Genomic DNA, 25,054 nt, shown 5'->3' with positions numbered 1-25,054 from the left:
GGGCCACCCATCACGTGACCCCGCCCCCCTCTGACGCACCGGTCACCTCAATGGGGAAGCCTGGGCTCTCCTTTGCGTCAGAGGGGGACAGGGTCATGTGATGGGTGGCCCGCCCTCACTACATAAGAGCTGTCACTGGCTGAAGCCGCGTCATTCGCCGGGCTGTCTCCAGTGGAGACAGGCGGCGATGCGTGCGCTGGATCCCGGACCTGGATGAAGAGATCTTCTCATCACTGGACCCCGGCGGAGAGGAGATCACCCGGCGCAGGATACCGATAAAGTTGGAGCGGAGACCGAGAGTGGATTACCACCACTGGATTATTATTTTTTTTAATAAAGGACTTTCTCCACGGTGTGTGTTTTTTTTTTTACAATTCTTTACACTTCTTTAGTGAAATGGTAGAGGTACAATGTACCCCATTACCAATTCACATAGGGGGGGCGAGATCTGGGGGTCCCCTTTGTTAAAGGGGTCTTCCAGATTCTGATAAGCCCCCCACCCTGGTACGGTTCAGGAGGGGGGGGGCACTCTCTCGTCCCCCCTCTTTTCCTGTGGCCTGCCAGGTTGCATACTCGGATAAGGGGTCTGGTGTGGATTTTTGGGGGAACTCCACGGCATTTTTTTTTTAAATTTGGGGTGGAGTTCCCCTTAAAATCCACACCAGACTTGAAGGGTCTGGAATGGATATTTGGGGGGAACCCCACGTCATTTTTTTTTTTAATTTGATGGCGGGGGTTCACCTTAATATTCATACCAGACCTGAAGGGCCTGGTGATTGAATTTGGGGGGACCCCCACCCTTTTTTTTTTTTAATGAATGACTTTTCTGTGAATTGTCAGGACCTGACAATTCATTATAGCCGCAAGTGATTTTAAATTACTTTCTTTCCTTCAGAAATGACACTTTGTGCAGGGATAGTTCTAAGCACGGGAAACAAGCGCTACTTCACAGGCATACTATACACTCCCCCAGGTACAAAATTTAAAGGAATATTTCACTTTTATTGTTTCACTTTAAGCATTATTAAATTCACTGCTCCCGAAAAAACGGCCATTTTTAAAACTTTTTTTTTGCATTGATACATATCCCCTGGGGCAGGATCCAGGTCCCCAAACACTTTTTAGGACAATAACTTGCATATTAGCCTTTAAAATTAGCACTTTAGATTTCAAACATTTGAGTCCCATAGACTTTAAAGGGGTTCTAAAGTTCACACAAACTTTTGGTCTGTTTGTAGGTTCTAGTGCGAACCGAACGGGGGGGGGGGGGGGGGTTCGGCTCATCCCTAATGCTCACAAAGTACTCTACAAATCTTTCAAGAAGAGCAGCGCGGGCCCCAAGGTCATGTGATCTTTAACACCAAACTTCTCCAGAGCTTCCGCCATCTTCTCTTCACTCAGACTCAGGCCATAGAGAACATTGTACCTGTGAAGGATCTGCCGGGCTCTCTCTTTTTCCACCAGACCTATGGAAAACATAAACTGCAAATTTAGAACAATGCAGAGGCACCTTGTCACTACATGCAACTTTTTCATTTAAGATCTAAAACCCCCCCCTTCAATGATGCTACACGCAAGCTACTTTCAGGTTTGGGTACTTTGACAATCTTAAAGGGCCATACCAACACAAACCCATTATAGTTTCCTTTTTAAAAATGCCTAACTACAGATTTTATTAGGAATTAAAATTAGGCAGGTAAAAAATAAAAATAAAAAGGCAGCTTTTGCTGCCATACTTACATTCAAACCTGAAGCTGTTCCTGCAGTATGTTTTTTCCGGTTCTAGATGTTGCCAGTCTTCTGGGATGAATGATGGTTAAATTTAAAACAAGATTGCTTTTTTTTAAACCTATGGATAAATAACCGATGGGGCCCACATACGATCGGTTTGGTCCGATGAAAACGGTCCATCAGACCGTTCTCATCGGTTTGACCGATCGTGTGTACACGGCATTAGGGCCAACTGAGTATTTTTTGGAGGGAGGTACCTTAAAACTTCTGCTTTAGATCCAAATTCACCAGTCATTTGAGTTATCCACTGGCTTCTTATGCCGCGTACACACGATCATTTTTCGGCATGAAAAAAAACAACGTTTTTAAAAACTTAATTTAAAATGATCATGTGTGGGCTTCACATCGTTTTTTTGTCAAAAATGACGTTTTTCGGGTAGTAAAAAATGATTGTGTGTGGGCTAAAACAACGTTTTAAACCCACGCATGCTCAGAAGCAAGGTATGAGACGGGAGCGCTTGTTCTGGTAAAACTACCGTTCATAATGGAGTAAGCACATTCATCACGCTGTAACAGACAGAAAAGCGCGAATCGTCTTTTACTAACACGGAATCAACTAAAGAAGCCCAAAGGCGAATAGAACTTCCCCTTTAGAGTGCCGTCGTACGTGTTGTACGTCACCGCGCTTTTTTCATCATTTTTTTAACACGATGGTGTGTGGGCAACGTCGTTTTTAATGATGAAGTTGGAAAAACTTTGTTTTTTGGACATGCTGAAAAACTATGTTTTATTTCATGCCGAAAAATGATCGTGTGTACGCGGCATTACACCTTTTAAGAGCCCCCAATGCCAATATTTCCCTATAGTTCCTCTCCAAGGAAGTTTGGCACTATCTTTAGACTTTTCAATGCCTTCAACAGCTGGGTGGAGTTCTGAAGATATATTACTGATGGTCCTTAAAGCGAGCGACTGCTTTTAGGGTCAGTTCACACCACATGAGGTTCAGTGTGTTTTTCTTCTGCATCAAAAAAAGCATGGAAAATAGGTTTTATTGTTTTTAATGGCATAGTTCACACTAGTGCAGTCAGTTCCAGTGCATTCCAGTTCCAGAAAAAAAAAGTAGAACATGCTGTATTTTTTCTGCACTGGACTATACTGGAACGCAGTAAAATGCACCTAAATACACCAAAAATGCATTGGAATGCACATGTCCTTATTTTAGTTTAAGAAAAAAAGGGGGGAAATGCACTGGACTGCATCAAAAATGCACCAAAAACGTGCATGCAGAAAAGCATTCGGAACGCATCCGGACTGCATTGTGTGAACAGGCCCTTAAAGGGGATGTAAAGACTTGTTTTTCATCCCCTTTAAAGCAGTGGTTCCGCGGGTTGTGGATTTTTTCTTAATATCTCAAATGCTTATTAATGTACATTGGAATCTACCCCTCACCTGCTAGCCGCTTGTAGGTCTATCCGTTCTTTTTCCTTGATAAATAGCAACTTATAAAAACGAATCCAGGTCATTACCATCTTTCTTGTGGGCAGTGTGAAGCCCACAAGCAAATACTTCCTGGATTCCGTGATGTGATGCCCCCATCATGCACCGCAGGATCTCGCGCATGCGTGGTGTTGACGGTGAGCAGCGTGAGGCTAATTACAATCATTACTATGCCATTGGGTGACGTCATTTAGGATACATGCCCCGTTGTTGTGAAACGTCACTCCCAGGAGACCTTGCGCACAGATCCCATTACGCCTAGAGTCGTCTGGGAAAAGGAGCGACACGCCCACTCTCCGCAGGGAAGAAGACCCGGAAGTCATGCTAAAAACAGGTAGGGGTACAGATTTAAAAAAAAATTACAACGCTACAACGATTTATTAAGGCTGCAGATAGGATAGCTAGAAAGTTCAGTTTGAGGGTGAACCGACACCATCATTAGGCCTTCAGAAGATGGACAGTATGGGTGGTGTCCTGTGTGGTGGTGCAGTGGTAACAATACTGGAGGAACAAAAGTGACTAGGCTGGAGCGTTGTCCCCCAATCCAAAGCTAATGCAAGCACAAGACGTTTTGGAGCTTTATAAGATTTTATGTCAATTGGGGTGCAGCAGCTGCATGGAAAAAGTCACTCCTCCCAACTTGACACTGTCTGAATGTTGGGAAGCACACCTGCATGGCTGTCAAATTGGGTGCAATGGCTTTATCTGTGCAGGCACTATGCCCCTATTGACATGATTGGGCCTGCTTGCATATGTAGCGCTACCCCCTCAGGAGCTGCTGGTTGTTTTGGGATCGGCGTATAAAGTTACCTCTAATCGTTGTCTAGGGTGATAGCAGTGAGTAGAGCAGTAAACGAATGTCCAATCAGCAAAGTAGATTTTCTGAATGCTTTATTTCACGGCCCAACACGACCAACATCAACATGAGATAGGACAGGAAAGGTTGATGAAGTAGAGAACTTTGCGGTATCAGGCTTGGATGAGAAAAGAGCAGTCCTGCTCTCAGTAGTAGTAGATACAGTTCGTCGCCACTCCAGCCGGAGTGGGTGAAGTGCCCCCAAACAGACTCCTGCCACGAGGCCTGGCAGCCAAAGTGTCACTTTAAGGATTGCTGAGAAGAACAAGTCACTGCCACTGGCTTGGCTCTGATTTTAAATAGGATGCCAGATGAGGCCTCTGCCACATGCTCAATGCTGACAATGGTGAACAGCAGAGCAAATCTTCCCAGTCTTTCTCGTTGGGGTCACCGACTGACAGTACTAAGATTCTGTCAGTGTTCGGTTACCCAGATCCCCGATAGTTCGTTCAAGCCCTTTTGGATCACCTGCCTCCGGGCTCTCCTTAAGCCGATCCCCCACCGAACGGCACACAGCCTGGGATCTCCTTAGTAGAGGGGGACCCAGTCAGTCACTGGGGCCCCTTTTGGCAGCATCAATCACTCCAGGCCAAGAGGGCCCAGAGTATGGAACTCCGCGTTGCGCGCGACCCCAGGCCAGGTAGGCCATAGTGGTGGGGCCCGTGATGTGCGCACCCCCTGAAGGTGGGTGCCGCACCCGGAACCAGGAACCCGCGAAGAACACAGAACAGCGGCTTTCGCCACAGAAATCCCCCCTCCCAGCATGCACAGCGAGGCTCAACTCCTCTCATTGGCTGCTGGGAAAAAGCGGCTCCGCCTGGATCCCCTCTGGCGCCATCTGCCGTCCAGAGATGAGACCATATCTCTGGACATACAGGCTGATCCACAAGACAATCCAGAATTGGCGACAGCCAATTTAAACACAATCAAGAATGAGAGCTACTTATCTCTCATTCTCCCACTAACTTTTGCATAGCGCCTTTACTGAAAGTAAGGGGGCGCTACACATATGTAGGCATGGTACACCTGTGCATCGATGTGCAGGCAAACATGGCCCTCACAAGTAGGGTTGCCACCTTTTTTTTAAGTCAAACCCGAACACTTTAGTGGCCCACGGCAATTTTTTTTATAGTATAAACTATACATATATTGTGCTATTAAATACCATTTCTAATTATATGAAGTTAACAACAAGGGTCCCCCTTTACATCTGAATCCACAGAGTTTCCCTTTTACATCTGTAAGGGGGGGGGGGGGGGACTGCAGACTGTGATGTAAGGGACGCTGGGGCCTCTAACATAAGGGATGCTCTGGGAACCCTGATTTAAGGGGGAACACTGAGAACTCTGATGTATGGAGAAGACTCTGATGTAAGGGGAAAAACTGTGGCCTCTGGTGTAAAGGGGAACTCTGATGTAAGGGGTGCTCTGAGATTAGTGTACTTACTCAGAGGCAGGAGAGAGAAGGGGGAGACTTTAGTCACAAACAGGGATGGATGGTGAGCTCCTTCACCCCTTGGCAGTCAGCACCTCTCATCCAGATGTATCGGAGGCTGCTGGAATTCAAATTTCCAGCCCCAACTTTCCTTTTCTGAGGCACAGCGCCGGGGATTGGAGTGTGGGAAGACACAGAGGGGTAGGGGTGGGGGGAATAGGTGCAGATCAAGCCCTCTCTCGGGCAGTGTGAAAGAGTGTAACAAATACTCTCAGCTTAGACAACTGCAGCCAGAAACCCTGCTGGGAAGCCATAGTTCAGTCTAAATAATGTGTCCGGGTTTCAGGCTGTCTGAAACCCGGACACATGATTCCAAACCCGAACCTGAATCCTGGACAGGTGGCAACCCTACTCACAAGGGGTGTACACTTAAGTAGGCCCATATGAACAAGGCTTAACATGACTCATCCATGTATTACTGCTCCCTCAGCCAAAGGGCTGGTAGGGTGTTCTGGAATAAGCTGTGTGCTGCTTCCACATTGGAAGTCAGAGACCTGGCAATACTGTCTAGCTTTGGGCATTGATTACAAAGCTGGATGAATGGAGTTTAAAATCTTTTGTAAAGTAAAGCATTTTAAATATATTTAAACAGTGTGTCTAGCTGCTCATCTACAGGTTCACTTTAAAGCAGAACTGAATTAAAAAGATAAAACCCTGGAAACAGGCAGGTTCATCAGGAGGACACATTATTGCAGACAAGACTCTTTCTCAATGCACACACCCACAATGTGGTGGTGTGAACCAGACAGGTAGGAGACAAGGGGCCAGATTCAGGTAGAGCGGCGTATATGTGAGCGGGCGTAGCGCAGCTCATATGCACTACGCCGACGTAACATAGAGAGGCAAGACCAGTATTCACAAAGCACTTGCTTCCTAAGTTACGGCGGCGTAGCGTAAATGCGCCAGCGTAAGCCCGCCTAATTCAAATGTGGAAGGTAGTGGGCGTGTTGTATTAAAATGAAGCGTGACCCCATGTAAATGAATGGCCGAACGAACGGCGCATGCTCAGAATCACCTCGCATATACTCCCTACGATACGAAGGCTCAATGCGTACGACGTGAACGTAACCTACGCCCAGCCCCATTCACGTATCACTTACGCAAACGACGTAAAATCCGACGGCTGTTCCGACGTCCATACCCTAACATGACTTACCCCTGCTTTATGAGGGATAACTTTACGCCGGACGTACGCCTTATGTAAATGGCATAACTTACTGCGACGGGCGCAAGTACGTTCGTGAATCGGCGTATCTAGGTCATTTACATATTCGACGCGTAAATCAATGAAAGCGCCCCTAGCGGCCAGCGTAAATATGCATCCAAGATACGACGGCGTAGGAGACTTACGTCGGTCGGATGGAGCCAGAATTCAGGCGTATCTGGTTTTAAGAATACGGCGCATAGATACGACGGCGCATACTAGAACTTACGCAGCGTATAAGATACGTTGGCGTAAGTCGTTCGTGAATCCGGGCCAATGCATTTTGCTGTGTCATTGTGATAGGACTGCGCTGGAATAGCCTCCCAATGCAGTCCTACCATATCTGGTGTGAATGTAAAATTAAAGCTGAACTCCAGGTATGGATTTTTTTGCACCATCACATTGGTTCAGTTTGGGTCAAGTTGGGTGTACATATTCAGTTGTGAAGTAAGCCACAGAGCAAATCATAAATGGAAAATGCTTAATATTCAATGTACATTGTAGATTTACTCTTGTAATAGATTGTTTGTGAGGGGGAAAAAAAGAAATTACACTTTTTATTCCAGTTGAATAGGTTTACACTGATAGCTATGATTAAGCATTGACACTCAATGCGAAACGCGTCAGCTGTTTATCCCACTGTGTGCTGATACCTGTAGTGTATTTTTTCCTGTACCCAATAAAGGGCACGTCTTTTTCAAGTTACTGGAGTGCGGCTGTCCATATCCTTGTTGTTTTTTGCACATCCAGTGCATTGCCAGCACCCATCTGCTTCTGAGTGGACATCAATTACCCTAGTGAGCTCACCTGGAGCGGCAGCTTTCTTACCTGTTGGGTGTACATATTCCATACATGTGGGACCACTGTGGAAGCTGGTATTTAATATAGTTGTTGTCGCTGCCACAGTGATCGCTACAGTCTTCCGGGTTCTGTGCTCTTCTGCATAGTGAACACTTGAGACTGCTTGTACGGCATAACCACCATTTACAGAATGCCTCATATTTTTTCTGATGCACTGATTGGAGGAGGTGGAGAGCATGATATCATTGCTCCACCTCTTCACCTTGTCCAATCAGAGAATGCTTTGCAATTACTGAGAACATTCGAACCATTCTCTGAATGATGCCCGTGCCCAGCAGCTGACCTCCTGTGTTGACAATGCAGGAGGGAAGCGGCTCAGCATGGGACCGGGAGATTAGTGGAGATCACTGAAGTAGCAATGTTTACTATAGGGATTTACAGCTGCTAGAAGAATTCTACAGGTATGGTTTATTACATAATTACATTGGTGTAGCTTGAACCAATGTAGTATTATTATCCATACCCAGGATTTCCCTTTAACGCGGGGAGTAAACCCATCCATAAAACAGGTGTTGGAAATGTAACACTGTCATTGGTTGTGCTCTCAACCAAACTGTCAAACCATCCAATGGCTGGTTTCATAACTGATCACATGGGCAAAATCATGGCAGATGTAGATTAAACAGAAGCAAAGATGGCAGCTTTCTTGGCTTAAAATGATAGGGGGGGGGGGGGGTTATATACACTTTAATGACTTGCTCCACTCTGCAATAAAAGGGGCATTGGAGGAAGCCTACATCTATAATGTTAATAACACTGGATGTGAAGTGAATTTATTACCGGTGTCTTTTATCTGACAAAGCCATAGAACATTCTCCAGCTTCTTGAATCGATCTATCCATGCTACCGGCTCCCAACAACTTCTCTCTTCAAACAGATGTAAAGCAGGCTCAGACATGGGCCTGGAGCCCTGCAAAGGGACCGTCGCACTGGCCACGGGGAAACATTCTGATGTTAGACTCTGTGAAATATCATGAAAAATAAAGTCCACAAAAAAATAATAAAAACGTTTTCCAAAAAAGTGACCATTTACTGTCTCTAAAACTCTCTGTATTACTCTATGTTATTTCCAAACTGAAATTGTGACATTGGGTTGCAATTAGTTCTAAAACTGCCTCCTAACACTTTCCTGACTTCTGCCTGATCTTGATGTGCTGCTGAAAGCACACATTATTTCTTTCTGTGCACTGACCATTTATGGTCCCAGGTTCTATTCCCAAGTAGTGAGTGCCTGGCAGCCAGGCACACATCAGCTCCCACACAATGCAATAACCCCAGTGAGAAACTTTTTAAGGTTCAATGCTCATTGAAATTGGATGGGGTGTAGGGAAGCTTTAGGATACTCCAGAATTGAATGTAAAAAATGTTCAGCGTCTCCATTCTGTCTGTCATTCTGTCTACTCTCTTCAGGGGCATCCTCCCCTTCTAGAGTAGGGATGAGCCGAACACCCCCCGTTCGGTTCGCACCAGAACCCTCGAACGGACCGAACGTTTGCGTAAACATTTAGAAGTTTATGGGACTCGAACGTTCGAATTCAAAAGTGCTAATTTTAAAGGCTAATATGCAAGTTATTGTCGTAAAACGGGTTTGAGAACCCGGGTCTTGCCCCAGGGAACATGTATCAATGGAAAAAAAGTTTTAAAAACGGTCATTCTGGCTCCGGACCACAATCCCTTTCATACCTCATGGGATCAGTGGGTCAAACTAAAGAATCAGGAAAAGCATTACCCTTTCCAGCTGGGACAGCACCTACGTTACTGTTTCAATCTGCCAATCAGACTATTTATGGGCTCCCTATTCATCTTCTGGGCACATCACCCCAAGGGTTGACTAGAGTTCCATACATTTTCAAGCCTAGGGTCTGCCTTTTCCAGCCAACTACATTCTAGAATCTACGAGAAGGTGGGTTAGACCCAGAACAGACAAAAATAGTCACAAATTGACACTGGCTACAGAGGAGGCCTTAGAGGAGCCAAAAGACTAAATTTACCTCAACCTCACTGGCAACCTAACCTAGGAGAGTGCTACATTTGTTTATTGTTAGATGGCAAAAAATAAAAAAAAATCCTCTCTTAGACCCCATTGGAGAGGATTTTCCTTCAATTCCTCTACCTGTGACACCAGAATAAGCAATGAGGGAAGTAGTTGTCACCGGGACAAGAAGGCACGGACAGAAATAAAGAAAACATTGTCAAAAGTTCTAACCCTTCCCCATTCCACTATTATTGTTTGTGTCCCTGTCAGAGGCTCTAAAACAATGGTTCTCAACCTCGGGGTCGGGACCCCCTTGGGGGTCAAATGGTGATTTGCCAGGGGTCACCATAACCTGGGCTGTTCCTGCAGCCCACACTGCTCTCCAGCCTTTTTGCAGCCACCCAGAAGGGCTATCCCTGGAGCCTGTGGACACCCAGCTGGGCTGTTCCTGGAGCCCACAGCCACCCACTCAGCCTCTTTTGCAGCCACCCATTCAGTTCACGGCATGGCTTGGGGGCAGAGACTAGAGGTCAGCTTACTGGTGAGGAATGTGAAGTGGGAGGGGCTGGAGGAGACCCTATCTCCTGATGTCGGCATAGGTGTCACTGCTAACTCACTGTGTCGGAGACACAGTGAGTAACACTACCTGTGATTATAGTTGCCATTAAAAGTCCCCACTACAGTTCTCAGATCAGCAGGTGACCTTGATCAAGAGCACCTAAGTTGGCTAATCAGAACTCCCCCCCAACATTGCCACTAACCCCAACACCCCGCCAGCACTGCCACTCGTCCCTTTCCCCCACCCTCCACCAAGGAGTAAGAGAAGAAATAATGTAAGGGAGAGGAAAAGAGGGGGAGCAACAAAGAAAATGGGAGAGAAAGAATAAGAGAAAGAACAAGAAATACGGTTAGAGAGAGGGATGGGGGGAAAAAAAAGAAATTATCATAGAGATAAAAAGAAAAGTAAGGAGAACAAAGAGAAAGAGTGGTACATCCTAAAATGTACCAGAAGGGGTTTAATACTGTACGAGTGGAAGGGACTCAGGGAGCGATAAATGGGGGCGCAAATTCCTTTTCTTGCCTTGGGTGCTGACAACCCACGCTATGAAAATAATTTTACTGTTAGGGGTCCCCACAACTTGGAAAATGTTATCAAGGGGTCCTGGCACTAGAAAGGTTGAGAACCACTGCTCTAAAACAAGGCAGAACCATGCATTTTTAAAGCCCCCCCAACTGCACATAAACAAGCCTTTCCTGTTCTGGTCACCACTCAAAATTTGGGATTTCCTTTCACTTTTGGCGATAATGGTTACCAGGACAAATAGGGAGGGTGAATCTTCCTAGAGGGTTCACAGACAGCAATAAAATCCTAACACGGTTTATAATCCCTCTCCACTAAAGCCAAAACAGTTTTGGCTTTGATTATTCTTTAAGACTTGGCGAAAAACTCCAACCCTAGCCCATTTTTTCCAAATATAATTAAAAAGTTTTAGGTAAGGTTGGACTTTAACAACTTAAAGCGGAGCTGAACCCCAAAGGGGAAGTTCCACTTTAAGCTTCAAATATGCCACATTTGACATGTAATTATTTTGTTGGAGGGGGGAGCAGGTACCTATTTTTGACAGGTACCTGGTCCCACTTCCGCACGAGCAGCCTAGACGGCTGCAGCGGAGGTTCTCCTCTCCCCCTCCCTCCTTGCAATCTTCTAGAACATATCACAGGTCCCAGAAGATTGCTCGACCAATGGGGAGGCGCTACGCGGTTTGCGCATGGGCAGTTCACATCCTGCTGTGAAGCTGTCACAGCCAGGTGCCCACAATTGCAGTGCTGGCGCCACCAAGAGGCGAGGGAGAGAAGCAAGGGTTTAGTCGGCCCCATCTCGGGACCGTGAGACAGGTGAGTGTGTGTTTATTAAAAGTCAGCAGCTACACTTTTTGTAGCTGCTGACGTTTAAGAAACACAAAAATGAGTGGAACTCCCCTTTAAGTACTTTGGACGTAACATATGTGCCTTAAAAGGTTTCCAGGGCATATCTTTTATGCCCTGCTCCTCTCCCCCATTTTTCCATCACTCCCCACCACTTTTATTGGCAGTTTATGGTCTTACAAGCAGGACTTGGATGTAAATTCCTAGGGTGTATTTTCTATGCCTTGCTCCTCACTCCCTGCTTCCTCAACCCCAACCCCCCCCCCCCCCCCCACTGCTTCAATTTGCAGTTTGGGGCTTACAGCCAGGACTTGGTTGTAACAGATACTCCCTATAAAGTTCCTAGGGTGTATTTCTGTACCTTGCTCCTCTTCCTTGTTTTTACGCCCCCTCCACATTGCTTTTATTGGCAGTTTGAGGCTTTCAGCTGGGGGTTAAATGTAACAGATACACCCTATAAAATTCCTGGAGTGTATCCTGCCTCTTTCCCCTGCTTCCTCTCCCTGTCCCCGATACTTTCTTGGGCAGTTCAGGGCTTACAACTGAGACTTGGACATAACAGATACACCCTAAAAAGTTCCTCTGGCATATCTTCTATGCCCTGCCCTTTTCCCCCTGTTTTCACTCCCCCTCTCTGCAGCTTTTATTAGCAGTTTAGGGCTTTCAGCTGGGACTTGGATGTAACAGATTTGCCCTAAAATGTGCCCTGCTTCCCCCCCCCCACCATTTTTTTTTGGCAATTCAGGCCTGACATCTTGGACCTTCTATGTCAGAGAGAAAAACAAGCAAAATCACTTTTACTGGACACAGATAGTAACACAACTTGTAGTCACCAGGACAGGAGGTGAAGTGAAATCTACCCAACAAGGACATATAAAGCAATAAAAAAACAGAAACAGGTTATGACTAAGAATAGGGCTTGGGCGTGTTTGGATGGTAGCTGGCACTGCACACCGCCAATCATAGGCAGCTGTGTAGGTGCAGCTGCCGATCTTGGCGGTGCACCATGACGGCTTCCTGGCAGGTTCGATCCAAACACGCCTGAGACCATCACTAGTTATGACCCTTCTTAATGCTTACAAAATAAAAAATAATATGCTATGGCTGAGGATAGGCTTTAAGAATAAGTCAGTGAAGATAGTTGGACTCACCGATTGCTGTGGGCTCACTTGGATTTCCAGATCCTTACTGTATGAGGGTAGATCTTTTGTGGCTTTTAAATTAGGGGAAAGAAAAGACGGACTGTTAGCATTGACAGTGCACTGTACAATCTGACTGTGTAATATCCTTTCGATCTATCATCAGCTATGTAGGGCCTTGTGGATATTTGTTCCACCACAGATGACTTGTCAGAAATCAGCAAATCGGCTTCTACAAACTTGGCAGTGCCTAAAAAATGGAGAGCAACTGAGCATGTGCAGAGCAGGCAGTGCCGGCCCAAGACATTGTGCTGCCTGGGACCACGAATGAAATGCTGCCCCCCCCCCAGAAAAAAAATCACGCCAACCAAAAGGCCCCCACATTCATTATTTTATATCATGATAACTAAAGGGGACCCGTCATGGCTCTATACATGTATAAGGGAGTATAAAGAGGACCTGTCATTGCTCTATACATGTATAGGAGTATAAAGAGGGCCTGTCATGGCTCTATACATGCATATAGGCGTATAAAAGGACCTGCCATGGCTCTATACATGTATCCAGGAGTATAAAGGGACCTGTGAATTGCCGGCGGCCACAATGTCTTTTGCGCAAACTAATCAATGTACGCTAATTGTGTTTTTTTTTTTTTTTTTGGTACTGTACCAAAAATATGTAGAAGAATATATATTGGCCTAAACTGAAGAAAATAGTTTATTTTTCTAAATTTTGGGGATATTTATTATAGCAAAAAGTAAAAAAATATATATATTTATAGCACAAAAACTAAAAACTGCAGAGGTGATCAAATATCACCAAAAGAAAGCTCTATTTGTGAGGAAAAAAGGACATCAATTTTATTTGGGTAGCGGAGCTGGCGGGCATCAGTATGCTGCCCCCCTAAAAGTGCTGCCTGGTACCCATGGTACCACCCGGTCCCATCATAGGGCCGGCCCTGAGAGCAGGGTGACAGTGTGTATTACTTTATTTTTTAAACAGTATAGGGACTTTTTTTTTATGTTTTACATAGCTATACCTGCAAAGGGGGCCAGCCTGAAGTGATCTAGCAGATTTTCATTTTCTGACTAAAGTTCTACTTTAATAAAAAAAATGAGAGTATTCTGTACTGTGAACTATCAGCGAGACGTACGATGAACTGTACTGCAAAGTGCCTGTAACTGAAGAATTGTGCTAGAGTGGCGTTTGTGCTGTCCAGCAGTGAAACCCCACCTCATCTGGACATTTATTTATTCTGGGTAACAGACTTCAGGCCTGGAATATGTATGTGGTGGGCTTCAGGCCAGGAGAAGGTGATAAAATATGGAGGTGTCCCATGCAAGAAGAAGCGGGGGGGTTAGGGTCCACATGGCACCAACAGCTAATAGATATGGCCCTTCCTTACAAACCTTAACAGTAGAGGGGAAGCCACAAAGCATGCTGGGAATACAGGAAGTTGATGAAAGATGGCCAGCAGAACTCACGACATGAAAGGGTAAAGCCTAGATTGGATTGTCAAGATAACTATTGTTTGTATTGCTTATGGGGTTCGTCTACAATTGTGGCAATTGAGCCACAATCCAAACATAGAGGAAAAGTTCAAACGAATGGCCATTGCCCCCACCTATAACTGGCCTGTGCAGCAAGAAGCACATGACAGGGCGACGCATGTCAAACAAACTAAAGAAAATTCCCAGCTCAACTTAAGGACTAGACTGCAACCAACCAAATTATCCTGTCAACAGTATGCGTTAAATACAAGGATTTAGTTTGCCCACAAACCCTTGTTTTAGCCTAGGTTCACATTGGAGCGATTTGTCATGCGATTTGAGAGATCAAATCGCATGACAAGTCGCAGCCTATTGGCAGCAATGGCACTGTTCCAATTGGTGCGACACCGATTTTGCCGCGCCGCACCGATTTGCAAAAGTAGTTCCTGCACTACTTTTTCAGATTTAAGGTGCGATTTCTATAGACATCTGTGTATGAAGCCACACAAATGTCTATCAAGTAGCACCTGAAATCGCGCTGACCTTGCTACTTTGAAATCGCGCTACTTCAAGTAAAGTAGCACGATTTCAAAGTAGCATCAGTGTGAACCAGGGCTTTAACGCATACTTTTAGACAGGATATTTTGGTTGGTTGCAGGCTGGTCAGTGAGTTGAGCTGGGAATTTTCTTTGGTTTTGTTTGACATAGAGGCACAGGTGTACACAAAAATTGTAATGTGCGATGTGCGGTACTACCAATGAACACAATCCTTGTGGGTTTTAAGGTAAGATGAGTGTTTGGGAGGAGGTAAAAATGTTCAGTAGAGAATGGGCTTCTTTTCACTGGGCTTGTTATGTACTGTCTTTCCTTGACTTCAATAAAAGTTCTATTATTTGCATCTGGACTGAGTGTGTGTTATTGCTGTGACCCAAAAAAGACAACATTTATGTGCTGCTTGGGTAGAGAGGTAAGAGTATGCAGGGACAGGGAACTCGTCCTAGCTCCAAGCAGCAGCAATGTAAAAGGTAAAGATCCATAAGCCGCACATTATGAAGCGGACCCTTGTGCATGAAGTGAGATGAATGGCAGCTTCAGCCTGGAGTTCAGGCAGACCATGCCCCAACACATTTCGCTCCACCCCTTGGAGCTTAATCATAGGGATTGTGCGGCTTATGGATTCTTTCCTGTGTGTTATTGCTGCTGCACCCACAAGTGTCCAAAAATCTATTGGCAAATGAAAAGCAGCATTTTTAGAGAAGGCAGATCGTTGGGAGGCATGAGGCATCGCTGTTTCTCTTTACCTTCATTTTCCTGTGGTAAGGATTGTTCTGTGCTGTGTAATAAGTCAAAAATCTTCCTCCAACTGTAAAAAAGTCCAAACAAAAATGCCAGTCAGAGCAAATAATTATAACCAAGCTAGAATTTTTCACATGATAGATAGATAGATAGATAGATAGATAGATAGATAGATAGATAGATAGATAGATAGATAGATAGATAGATAGATAATAAATAGGTTTGATGTGCTCATTTCAGGTGAAAATGGTGTTTAGAGGAAAAATCCTTGGATACATAAACAGTAGGAACTTTCCGAATTTTTCCTTGGTGAGCGAAGACATCATCTTCAAGGAGAGGGATCAGCGATGACGGAGGGATAGACACTCCATGAGACTCGCACACACTGAGAAACTATAGAAACATAGAGAAGGAAATTGCAGTTAAATTTAATTTCCCATACCGATAGATAGATAGATAGATAGATAGATAGATAGATAGATAGATAGATAGATAGATAGATAGGAAAAGCCTGTACTGACATCGGCTATTACCTCAGAGACTGATAACAGGTCACACAATGTTCGGTCTCTCCTCAGCAGACTTCCTCGGAAGGAATTTATATTGGGAATTCTGCGCATCATCTCTATTAGATGTGAAATGGTGTTTTCTTGACCCACAACAGGGCAGCTGCGGTAACACAAATACACGCAAAATGATCGTCATATAAAGGATTGGTGATCAGTAATGTTGGCTGTACACAGGTTGAAATCCTTTAGAAAATATTAATTTAATTGACATGATGTGCTCTGCCTTAGCTGTGAAGCAGCGAAGACGGTAAACCCCTTTATGGAGGGCAGACAGCAGGATCTTTTTGTTTATCAACACAGCAAATGTGTAATTTTATCCATGATCCATAGATAGATAGATAAATCAAGGTAGATTGCTGTATGAAGAGGTAGATCCTTTTTATAGGTTATAAACAAAGTTAGAACTGTGCATCGCTGTTCCATCAGGGTGCTCTGTCTCAACTCTAAAAAGGGGAAGAATGTATACTTTGGATGGAGCATCATCAGCACAGCAAAAGTGTCCTATCCATGATGGATAGATAGACAGATAGATATTTCACATTATACTTCTGATCCATTCTCTATACCGTCTATGTTTTATATCATATTTTTGACCCCTTCACGATAGTCTATGTTGTACATTATTAGGTAGATTCAGTAAGAGTTAGGCCGACTTATCAGTGGATAAGCCGGCCTAACTCAGAATCTACACCGACCTATGTTTAAGCGTATGCTCAAACAGAGATATGCTTAAATATATCTAAGATACGACGGCTTGCGCCGTCCTATCTTAGATTGCAATTTTTCGGATGGCCGCTAGGTGGCGCTTCCATTGCGGTCGGCGTAGATTATGTAAATGAGTTTGTACGCCGATTCACGAACGTACGCCCGGCCGCCGCAGTCGAATTACGCTGTTTCCGTAAGGCTTTAGGAGGCCTAAAGTTATTCCACCTATTAGGTGGAATAACAATGTTAAAGTATGGCCGCCGTTCCCGACGCGAAGTTCGAATTTTTTACGTTGTTTGCATAAGTCGTCCGCGAATCGGGAATTACGTCGTTTACGTCCACGTCGAAATCAATAGGCCCGTACGGCGTACTTAGCCGCAATGCGCACTGGGAAATGTAGGCGCCCGGCGCATGCGTAGTAGCCAAAAAACGTCAAAAACGTGAGGTCAAGCCTCATTACCATTAAACACACCCCCCTCCAACCCATTTGAATTAGGCCCCCTATACACCCGCCGCGTTTACACTACGCCGCCTTAAGTAAGGAGGCAAGTGCTTTGAGAATCATGTACTTGCCTCTCTTACTTAAGGCGGCGTAGTGTAAACACGCTAGGCTACGCCGCCGCAAATTAGCGCGCCCCTACCTGAATCTACCTATATATTCCTACGTATATTTATTGTATAGTCTACGTTATACAATAATCTCCACCAGAGATTTTTGCTTTAATATCTTAATTTTATTTTTATAATGTATAATTCAACAAGAAGACAACAAACACCTCAAAGGGTACAGAAAATGTTCAAAACATCAAGATAGGCGGCAGCAGGGTCAGGAAATATGGACATGAGATTTTGTCTTTGGGATATAGAGGAGGTATAAAAACCTATTGGGTGCCACAACCCAACCCACCTGGTGGACTGGCCCTTTAAACAACAGGATAACACTTACCATTTAGAATTATCCACACGATATCGGACATATTTACTTCCAACGATCTTTACAATCATTTCAGGCATTTTTTCGCTGACCCAAGAAGGGTTTTTAAGGTGAGACATGACACATCCATGAATTTTAAATAATGCCCACTAGTATAGACAGTTCTCTCTACATCTGGACACCCATCATATCTTCTCCATCTGTTACCTAGAATGTCAAAATAAGTCACATTGCTCAGAGAAATCACCATTGCTTGTTTCTCATATCACCAACATCCATGGATTTTTAATTTGTCCATCCAAAAATATCCATCACAATCAAAATTTCGATTGTGAGCTCTTCTTAACAGGTGTGAATGTAAAAAAGTTAAAGGCCATGTTTTGGTCCTTCAGGTGTTGAGAATGCTTTACCACATTGGAAGTTACCACTTTCTTTTCGATTGCAATCTCTCGTGAATAGGGCCCTCTGAACCCTTTTGTATTGGATTGGACTGTAACTGTATGGTCTTCTTTAAAGTGTAACTAAAGGCAAAGCTTTAGTTTTGGATAGAATGGAGAGAGATTAGAACACCTGTCAGGTTTTTATAGCTGTCTGTGTTCCTGTTAGGGCTCTTTCACACGTCCGTTCCGTTCGTCCGTTTTTTTGGACGTCCGTTAACGGACCGGAATGCTTCCCTATGGGCTAGCGTCCGTTAGCGGATGAGCATCCGCTAACGTCCGTGAGCATCCGTCTGCGTTCAGTTCCGTTTTTTTGGACGGAAGAAAACCCTATTTTTCTTCCGTCTAAAAAACGGAACGGACGAAAAACGGACGTTAACGGATGATCCGTTTATCATCCGTTCCGCTATCATCCGTTTTTCTATGTAAAAAGCCCCAAAAAAAAAAAAAAAACGGATGGAAAAACTGATGGAAAAACTGATGCAAAAACTGATGCAAAAACTGATGAAAAACTGATGAAAAACTGATGGAAAAACGGATCAACTGATGAAAAAAAAACTGATCTGAAAAACTGAACGGACGTGTGAAAGAGCCCTTATGGCCCGTACACACGATCCGAATATCGTACGACAGATCGTACGACTTTTTTCGCTTAATAGTCGCAAGTAAAATGAAATAGGTTATTAAAGTCACGAAAATTCTCGTACGACCGAAAAAAATAATCGGAAGTGATGTCATGTGTTGTAATGTATTTGTATTGTATTGTCGGACGACAACTGTACTGACTAAACAAAAATCGTACGATCTTACATCGTACGAGGAAAATTTTCGTGCATGTCCGATCGAATAATATCGGATTAACGGTCGTGATCGGCTCTCGAAAGTAGTGTACACACGATCCGAAAATCGTACGATTCTTCATCGGACGATCATTTTCGTCCGATATTCGGATCGTGTGTACGGGCCATTAGGGAGATTCAGCCTCTATATTTGTTCTGGTGACCATTATCACTGAAAGTGAAAGAAAATCTCAAATCTCAAATAGAGCAGAAATAGAGGGCAAATCTTTCAATGGAAAGCCCCCACTAGTAAAAAAAAAACGAAAAAAAAAAAAAAACCCAGACAGGGGCTATGACACTCCCTAACACTAACCAAAATATATAAAAAAAAAGTTTTGCATTTATTTCTAATTACATTTTGTAAAACAATGCACAAAACATTGACGCTAAATAAATCCTAGATAATGTTAATATATGACCATCTGTCCTGCTTAACTGAAAGAGGTTGGGCTTTAACCACTACCCGACGGCCGTACGACTTTATACGGCCGCGGGGTGGTTCTGAATCTCTAACAGGCCGTAAAAAGACGGCCTGTGCGCGCATCCGGCGGCGCGCGCGTGCTCGCCGCATCGCTGAGATGCCGATGCGAGTGCCTGGCGGCCGTGATGTCCGCCAGGGACTCGGGATCGGCGGCTACAGGGACAAGACGTGGAGCTCTGTGTGTAAACACAGAGATCCACGTCCTGTCAGGGGAGAGAGGAGACCGATCTGTGTCCCTTGTACATAGGGACATAGATCGGTCACCTCCCCCAGTCACCCCCCCTCCACCTACAGTTAGAACACAATTTAGGGTACACATTTAACCCCTTCCTCACCCCCTAGTGTTAACCCCTTCAATGCCAGTCACATTTATACAGTAATTAGTGCATTATTATAGCACTGATCGCTGTATAAATGTGAATGGCGCCAAAAATGTGTCAAAAGTGTCCGATGTGTCCGCCATAATGTCGCAGTCACGAAAAAAATGCTGATCGCCGCCATTAGTAGTAAAAAAAAATAATAAAAAATAATAATAATTCTGTCCCCTATTTTGTAAGCGCATTAACTTTTGCGCAAACCAGACGCTTCTTGCGATTTTTTTAATTTTTTCCCCCCAAAAATATGTAGAAGAATACGTATCGCCTAGACTGAGAAAAAAATTGGGCTATTTATTATAGCAACAAGTAAAAAATATTGTTTTTTTTTTTCAAAATTGTCGCTCTATTTTTGTTTATAGCGCAAAAAATAAAAACCGCAGAGGCGATCAAATACCACCAAAAGAAAGCTCTATTTGTGGGGAAAAAAAGGACGTAAATTTTGTTTGGGAGCCACGTCGCACGACCGCGCAATTGTCAGTTAAAGTGACGCAGTGCCACAAGCTGAAATTTCACCTGGTCAGGAAGGGGTATATGTGCCCAGTAAGGAAGTGGTTGAACACCCACATCTATGGTCAGCCAAGGTTTCTGTGCTCCCAGCACAGGGACTGAGCTGAGCTAGGGACTGAGCTGTCATAGACATCTCCTGGTCCCTAGCAGCATTGAGATGCAACAAAGGATGAAACAAAGCTGAAAACAAGTATTTTATTTGTAAAAAATTACAATTGTTTATGATACACAGTGCACAGAGCAAAGTAAGCTTACACCTGTCTTTAATCTTCACAAATTCTTCTAATAAACCCCAATTAGGGATAACCTACAATAACTAACTCAACATTTCTTCAAAATAAAAAATAAAATAAAAAACGAATCTCAAAACTCTGATTAGATAACAAAATATTAGTCTACATTTGCACTTGCGAAAGTGGCAGACATCGTTTAAATGCGAGAATCCTGTGGGGGTTCCCGGTGATTAGCTGCAGTAGGCAGGCCCATTGCAGAGAATGCGAGGCTGCAAACTCCCACAGCTAATGGAGGCTGTAATCACTGTACAGCAATCACCTCAGAGTGATCATCCCTGGATGGAGACAGTCTGCCTTTCATCCTTCCCTTTCATTTTAATTCCTCCCATATTTCCCTCCTTCCTTCTTTTCATATTTTCATTTCTTTCTTCTCTCCATATTTCCCTCTTTCCTTTCTTTCTCCTTCCCTTTTATTTCCCTTCTTTCTTTCTCCCTCTCTCTTTTTCTACCAACTACCCACCTCACCTGAGATTATGGGTCTGGTCACTACGTCTCTTCGCAGGAAAACCTCAGGCACCTATGGAATGTTCATTAATGTCTTACAGGATCTGTTTGTCACGTAAGAGTGATGGAGTCTGATTTCTTGTTACTATGTATGAGGCAAACACACACCCTGATCGCTGTCCACAGACTAGAGCCACGATTTATCTTTTACACTCATGTCTGGGAAAGATACACAGCACTGCTCAGCTGGTGTTTGGCTTGGTAGGCGCTGCTGTGTGTTTACTGTGCGCCAAAGAAACCTTACACGTCTTTTTTTTAAAAACTGAACTACAGGTAGCTATGAAAGATACACATTAAAGGCAACATTTTTATTTATTTTTTCATTTTGGAGGGTTATAGAACCCCTGTCAGTGTTTTTTGCCTACAGTATGTAACAATTTTAGGGAGAATTCTCTTCATTTCCTGTCACATAGCCAAGACAGGATATGAGAGCAAATCCCTCCAAATTGAGGAAATCCCTGGTTGTCACTGATCTAGAGCAAATTTTTTCAAACAGGGTGCCTTCTGGGTTCTGCAGGGGTTCTTTGGCAAAATGCTTAAAAATTGCCCCAAATTGCTCAAAAATTGTCAACAAACTAGAGGATGGATGAAGCCTGTCTTTTTGTTACACAAAGTCGAACATTTTTATTGTGCAGCATTAAAAACCTTGGGCACCGTGTGAGCCAGCTAACCACCGATGACATCATAGGTTGATAAGGAGGACATCAGGCGCCTGAAACATGTCCTTGTTTGCCCCATTCATCAGCACTGGGGTCATGTTAGCTGATGGAGAGAAACTAAGGGAGAAATGCTGAAATCTTCGTCAGTACCAGTATGCAAATGTGTATTTGCTTTGGAGGAATAAATAACCTCTATTGTTGGGTGTTCTACATGTATAGATGCTGCTGTGTTATGAAAAAATAATTCGTTTTGTTTTTTAGAATGTAAAAAACAAGGAGGGTGCCTTGAAATTGTGCAGAATTTGAACGGGTGCCTTGACTGAAAAAAGGTTGAGAAATGCTGATCTAGTGTACTTATTGAAAGGTGTCCCCTCTATTTCTCTTATTCTGTGACTATCCAAAATCAGTATTTTTCTTTCACTTTCAGGCCTGGTTCACACATATGCATTTTTTAGTGCCTTTTCAGTTTTGGAGAAACACACTACAGTCCATTTAACCACTTAACCCCCGGAACATATTGCTGATCAAAGACCAGAGCACTTTTTGCGATTTGGCACTGCGTCGCTTTAACTGACAATTGCGCAGTCGTGCGACGTGGCTCCCAATCAAAATTGACGTCCTTTTTTTCCCACAAATAGAGCTTTCTTTTGGTGGTATTTGATTACCTCTGCGGTTTTTTGTTTTTGCGCTATAAACAAAAATAAAGCGACAATTTTGAAAAAAATTAATATTTTTTACTTTTTGCTATAATAAATTTGCCCCAGAAAATATATAAAAAAAATGTTTTCCTCAGTTTAGGCCGATGCGTATTCTTCTACATATTTTTCGTAAAAAAAAATCGCAATAAGCGTTTATTGATTGGTTTGTGCAAAAGTTATAGCGTTTACAAAATAGGAGGTATTTTTATGGCATTTTTATTACTATTTTTTTTTTACTAGTAATGGTTGTGATCGGTACTGCGACATTATAGCGGACACTTCGGACACTTTTGACACATTTTTGGGACCATCAAGATCAGCATTTCTCTCCCTGACAGTACCGGGAGCTGTGTGTTTACACACACAACTCCCGGTCCTCGCTCTGTAACGAGCGATCGCCTGTGCCCGGTGGCGATCCCGCCCGCCGGGCACGCGCACGGGAGTCGGGGGCGAGCGGGGGGCGCTCACGTGCCCCTACTGGCCTGCGCGAGAGCCGACGTAGAGCTACGGGGTCTTGCGCAGGGGAGCCGACCTGCCGCCGTAAAACGACGGCGGGTGGTCGGCAACTAGTTAACATGGTTTCCTATGGATGTAGTTCACATCTGTGCATTTTGGGCCAAAGACTTCTGGTTTTTGGTTCCGTAGACTTCAATGAATCAAAAACGTGTATTGAAAAAATGCAAAAAAAGCACCTGGAATATGCAAACCTGCAAAGGTGTGAACCAGACCTCAAGGAGAAATAGAGAGGATGAATCTTCATAAGGCCCCTTTCACATGTACGGATCCAGTGAAGTTCCGTACGGCTGGATTCACACCTATGCATTTTTAGTGCTTTTTTCATTTTGCAGATTTGCTCTACAGAACGTGTTCCATAGGAAACCATGTAAAATGGGCTGTAGTGCAAATCAGCAAAATGCAAAAAGCACTAAAACTGCATAGGTGTGTTTCCAGCCTACATGTGTATCCGCTTGCCCAGCGGGGATCGCTCCGTTGATTCCTGCTGAGCCGGCAGATGACAGGGCGTTCCCTGAGCAGGGACCGCCCTGTCAGATCTCCGTTCTCCCTTATGGGGGGATCGGATGAACACGGACCGTCTGTCCGTGTTTACCCGATCCGCTCTGCAGACGGATGGAAAAATAGGATTTTCCTCCATCTGCAGAATCGGAGGATTGCGGACACACGCTATCTCATAATGATTAACGTATGTCCCTTTTTCATCCGTAAACGGATGGATGAAAAAGCGGACATACGGTCCGTATGTGTTAAAGGGGCCTTATGCCGCGTACACACAACTGTTATTCATGTCATTGAAAAAAACACAGGGCTAGATTCAAGTAGCCCGCCGTAAGTTTGTGCGGGCGTAGCGTATGTTATTTACTCTACGCCGCCGCAACTTACACGGGCAAGTGCAGTATTCACAAAGCACTTGCTCTGTAAGTTGCGGCGGCGTAGCGTAAATGGGGCCGGCGTAAGCGCGCCTAATTCAAATGAGTATGAGGGGGGCGTGTTTTATGTAAATGGCTGGTGACCCGACGTGATTGATGTTTTTCCCGAACGGCGCATGCGCCGTCCGTGGAATTTCCCAGTGTGCATTGCTCCAAAGTACGCCGCAAGGACGTCATTGGTTTCGACGTGAACGTAAATTACGTCCAGCCCTATTCGCAAACGACGTAAAAAATTCAAAATTCGTCGTGGGAACGACGTCCATACTTAACATTGCGTACGCCTCATAATAGCAGGAGCAACCTTACGCCGAAAAAGCCTAACGTAAACGACGTAAAAAAATAGCGCCGGGCGTACGTAAATTTGTGAATCGGCGTATCTAGGTCATTTGCATATTCTACGACGAAAACGACGGAAGCGCCACCTAGCGGCCAGCGTAAATATGCACCCTAAGATACGACGGTGTAAGAGACTTACGCCAGTCGGATCTTAGGCTAATGTCGGCGTATCTTGCTTTCTGAATACAGAAAAAAGATATGCCGGCGCAGCTTTGAATTTACGCGGCGTATCTATAGATACGCCGGCGTAAATCAATGCTGAATCTAGCCCACAGTTTTTCTTGACGTGATTCCTCTCAAGCCTGCCTTGCATACACACAATTGTGAAAAACACAAGCGCGGTGATGTACAACACATACGACAACACGTATGACGGCACTATAAAGGGGAAGTTCCATTCGAATGGCACCACCCATTGGGCTGCTTTTGCTGATTTCGTGTTACCGCGTGCTGGTAAAAGTTTGGTGAGAGACGATTCGTGCTTTTCAGTCTTTGTGCTTTTCAGTCTGTTACAGCGTGACGAATGCTATCTCCATTTTGAACGCTAGTTTTCCCGTCTCATAAATTCGCTTCTGAGCATGCGCGTTTTTTTCCCCCTTGTTAAAGCGTACACGATCGTTCTTCACGGCGTGAAATAGAACGACGTGTAAAATGACGAAAAAAAATAAAGCAGGTTCTAATTTTTTAACGCCCATTTTTCTCGTTGACAAAAATGCTCTGGAGCCTACACACGACCGTTTTTCACGACCAATTATAAAAAGGCATTTTTCTCGTCATGAAAAATGAACTTTGACATGTGCT

At 44.3% G+C, this 25,054-nt stretch overlaps 1 protein-coding gene across 1 annotated transcript; it reads right to left on the bottom strand.

Annotated features, from left to right (window-relative positions):
* Positions 1–1,264: 1,264 nt before the first annotated feature.
* Positions 1,265–21,240, bottom strand: C1H1orf87 (chromosome 1 C1orf87 homolog). Its single transcript, XM_040335868.1, has 8 exons — positions 21,077–21,240; positions 17,690–17,884; positions 16,003–16,138; positions 15,765–15,862; positions 15,475–15,536; positions 12,696–12,757; positions 8,424–8,604; positions 1,265–1,466 (listed from the first exon to the last, which is right to left on the bottom strand). Exons 2-8 carry the CDS (start codon positions 17,794–17,796, stop codon positions 1,306–1,308), a joined length of 807 nt encoding a protein of 268 aa, XP_040191802.1. The 5' UTR covers positions 17,797–17,884; positions 21,077–21,240; the 3' UTR covers positions 1,265–1,305.
* Positions 21,241–25,054: the final 3,814 nt, after the last annotated feature.

The sequence above is a fragment of the Rana temporaria genome, chromosome 1, assembly GCF_905171775.1.
Source record: "Rana temporaria chromosome 1, aRanTem1.1, whole genome shotgun sequence".
In the NCBI taxonomy this organism is placed as follows: domain Eukaryota; kingdom Metazoa; phylum Chordata; class Amphibia; order Anura; family Ranidae; genus Rana; species Rana temporaria.
Note: the sequence above shows the minus strand (reverse complement) of the source record. Positions and strands in the feature narration are given on the sequence as shown.

Coding starts and splice junctions, on each gene's coding strand:
- C1H1orf87 (XM_040335868.1), bottom strand. CDS start 17,796: ATGTCTCACCTTAAAAACCCTTCTTGGGTCAGCGAAAAAATGCCTGAA. Junction 12,758..15,474: donor CTTACCACAGGAAAATGAAG/GTAAAGAGAAAC, acceptor CTAATTTAAAAG/CCACAAAAGATCTACCCTCA. Junction 1,467..8,423: donor TTGTCAGATAAAAGACACCG/GTAATAAATTCA, acceptor TGTTTTCCATAG/GTCTGGTGGAAAAAGAGAGA.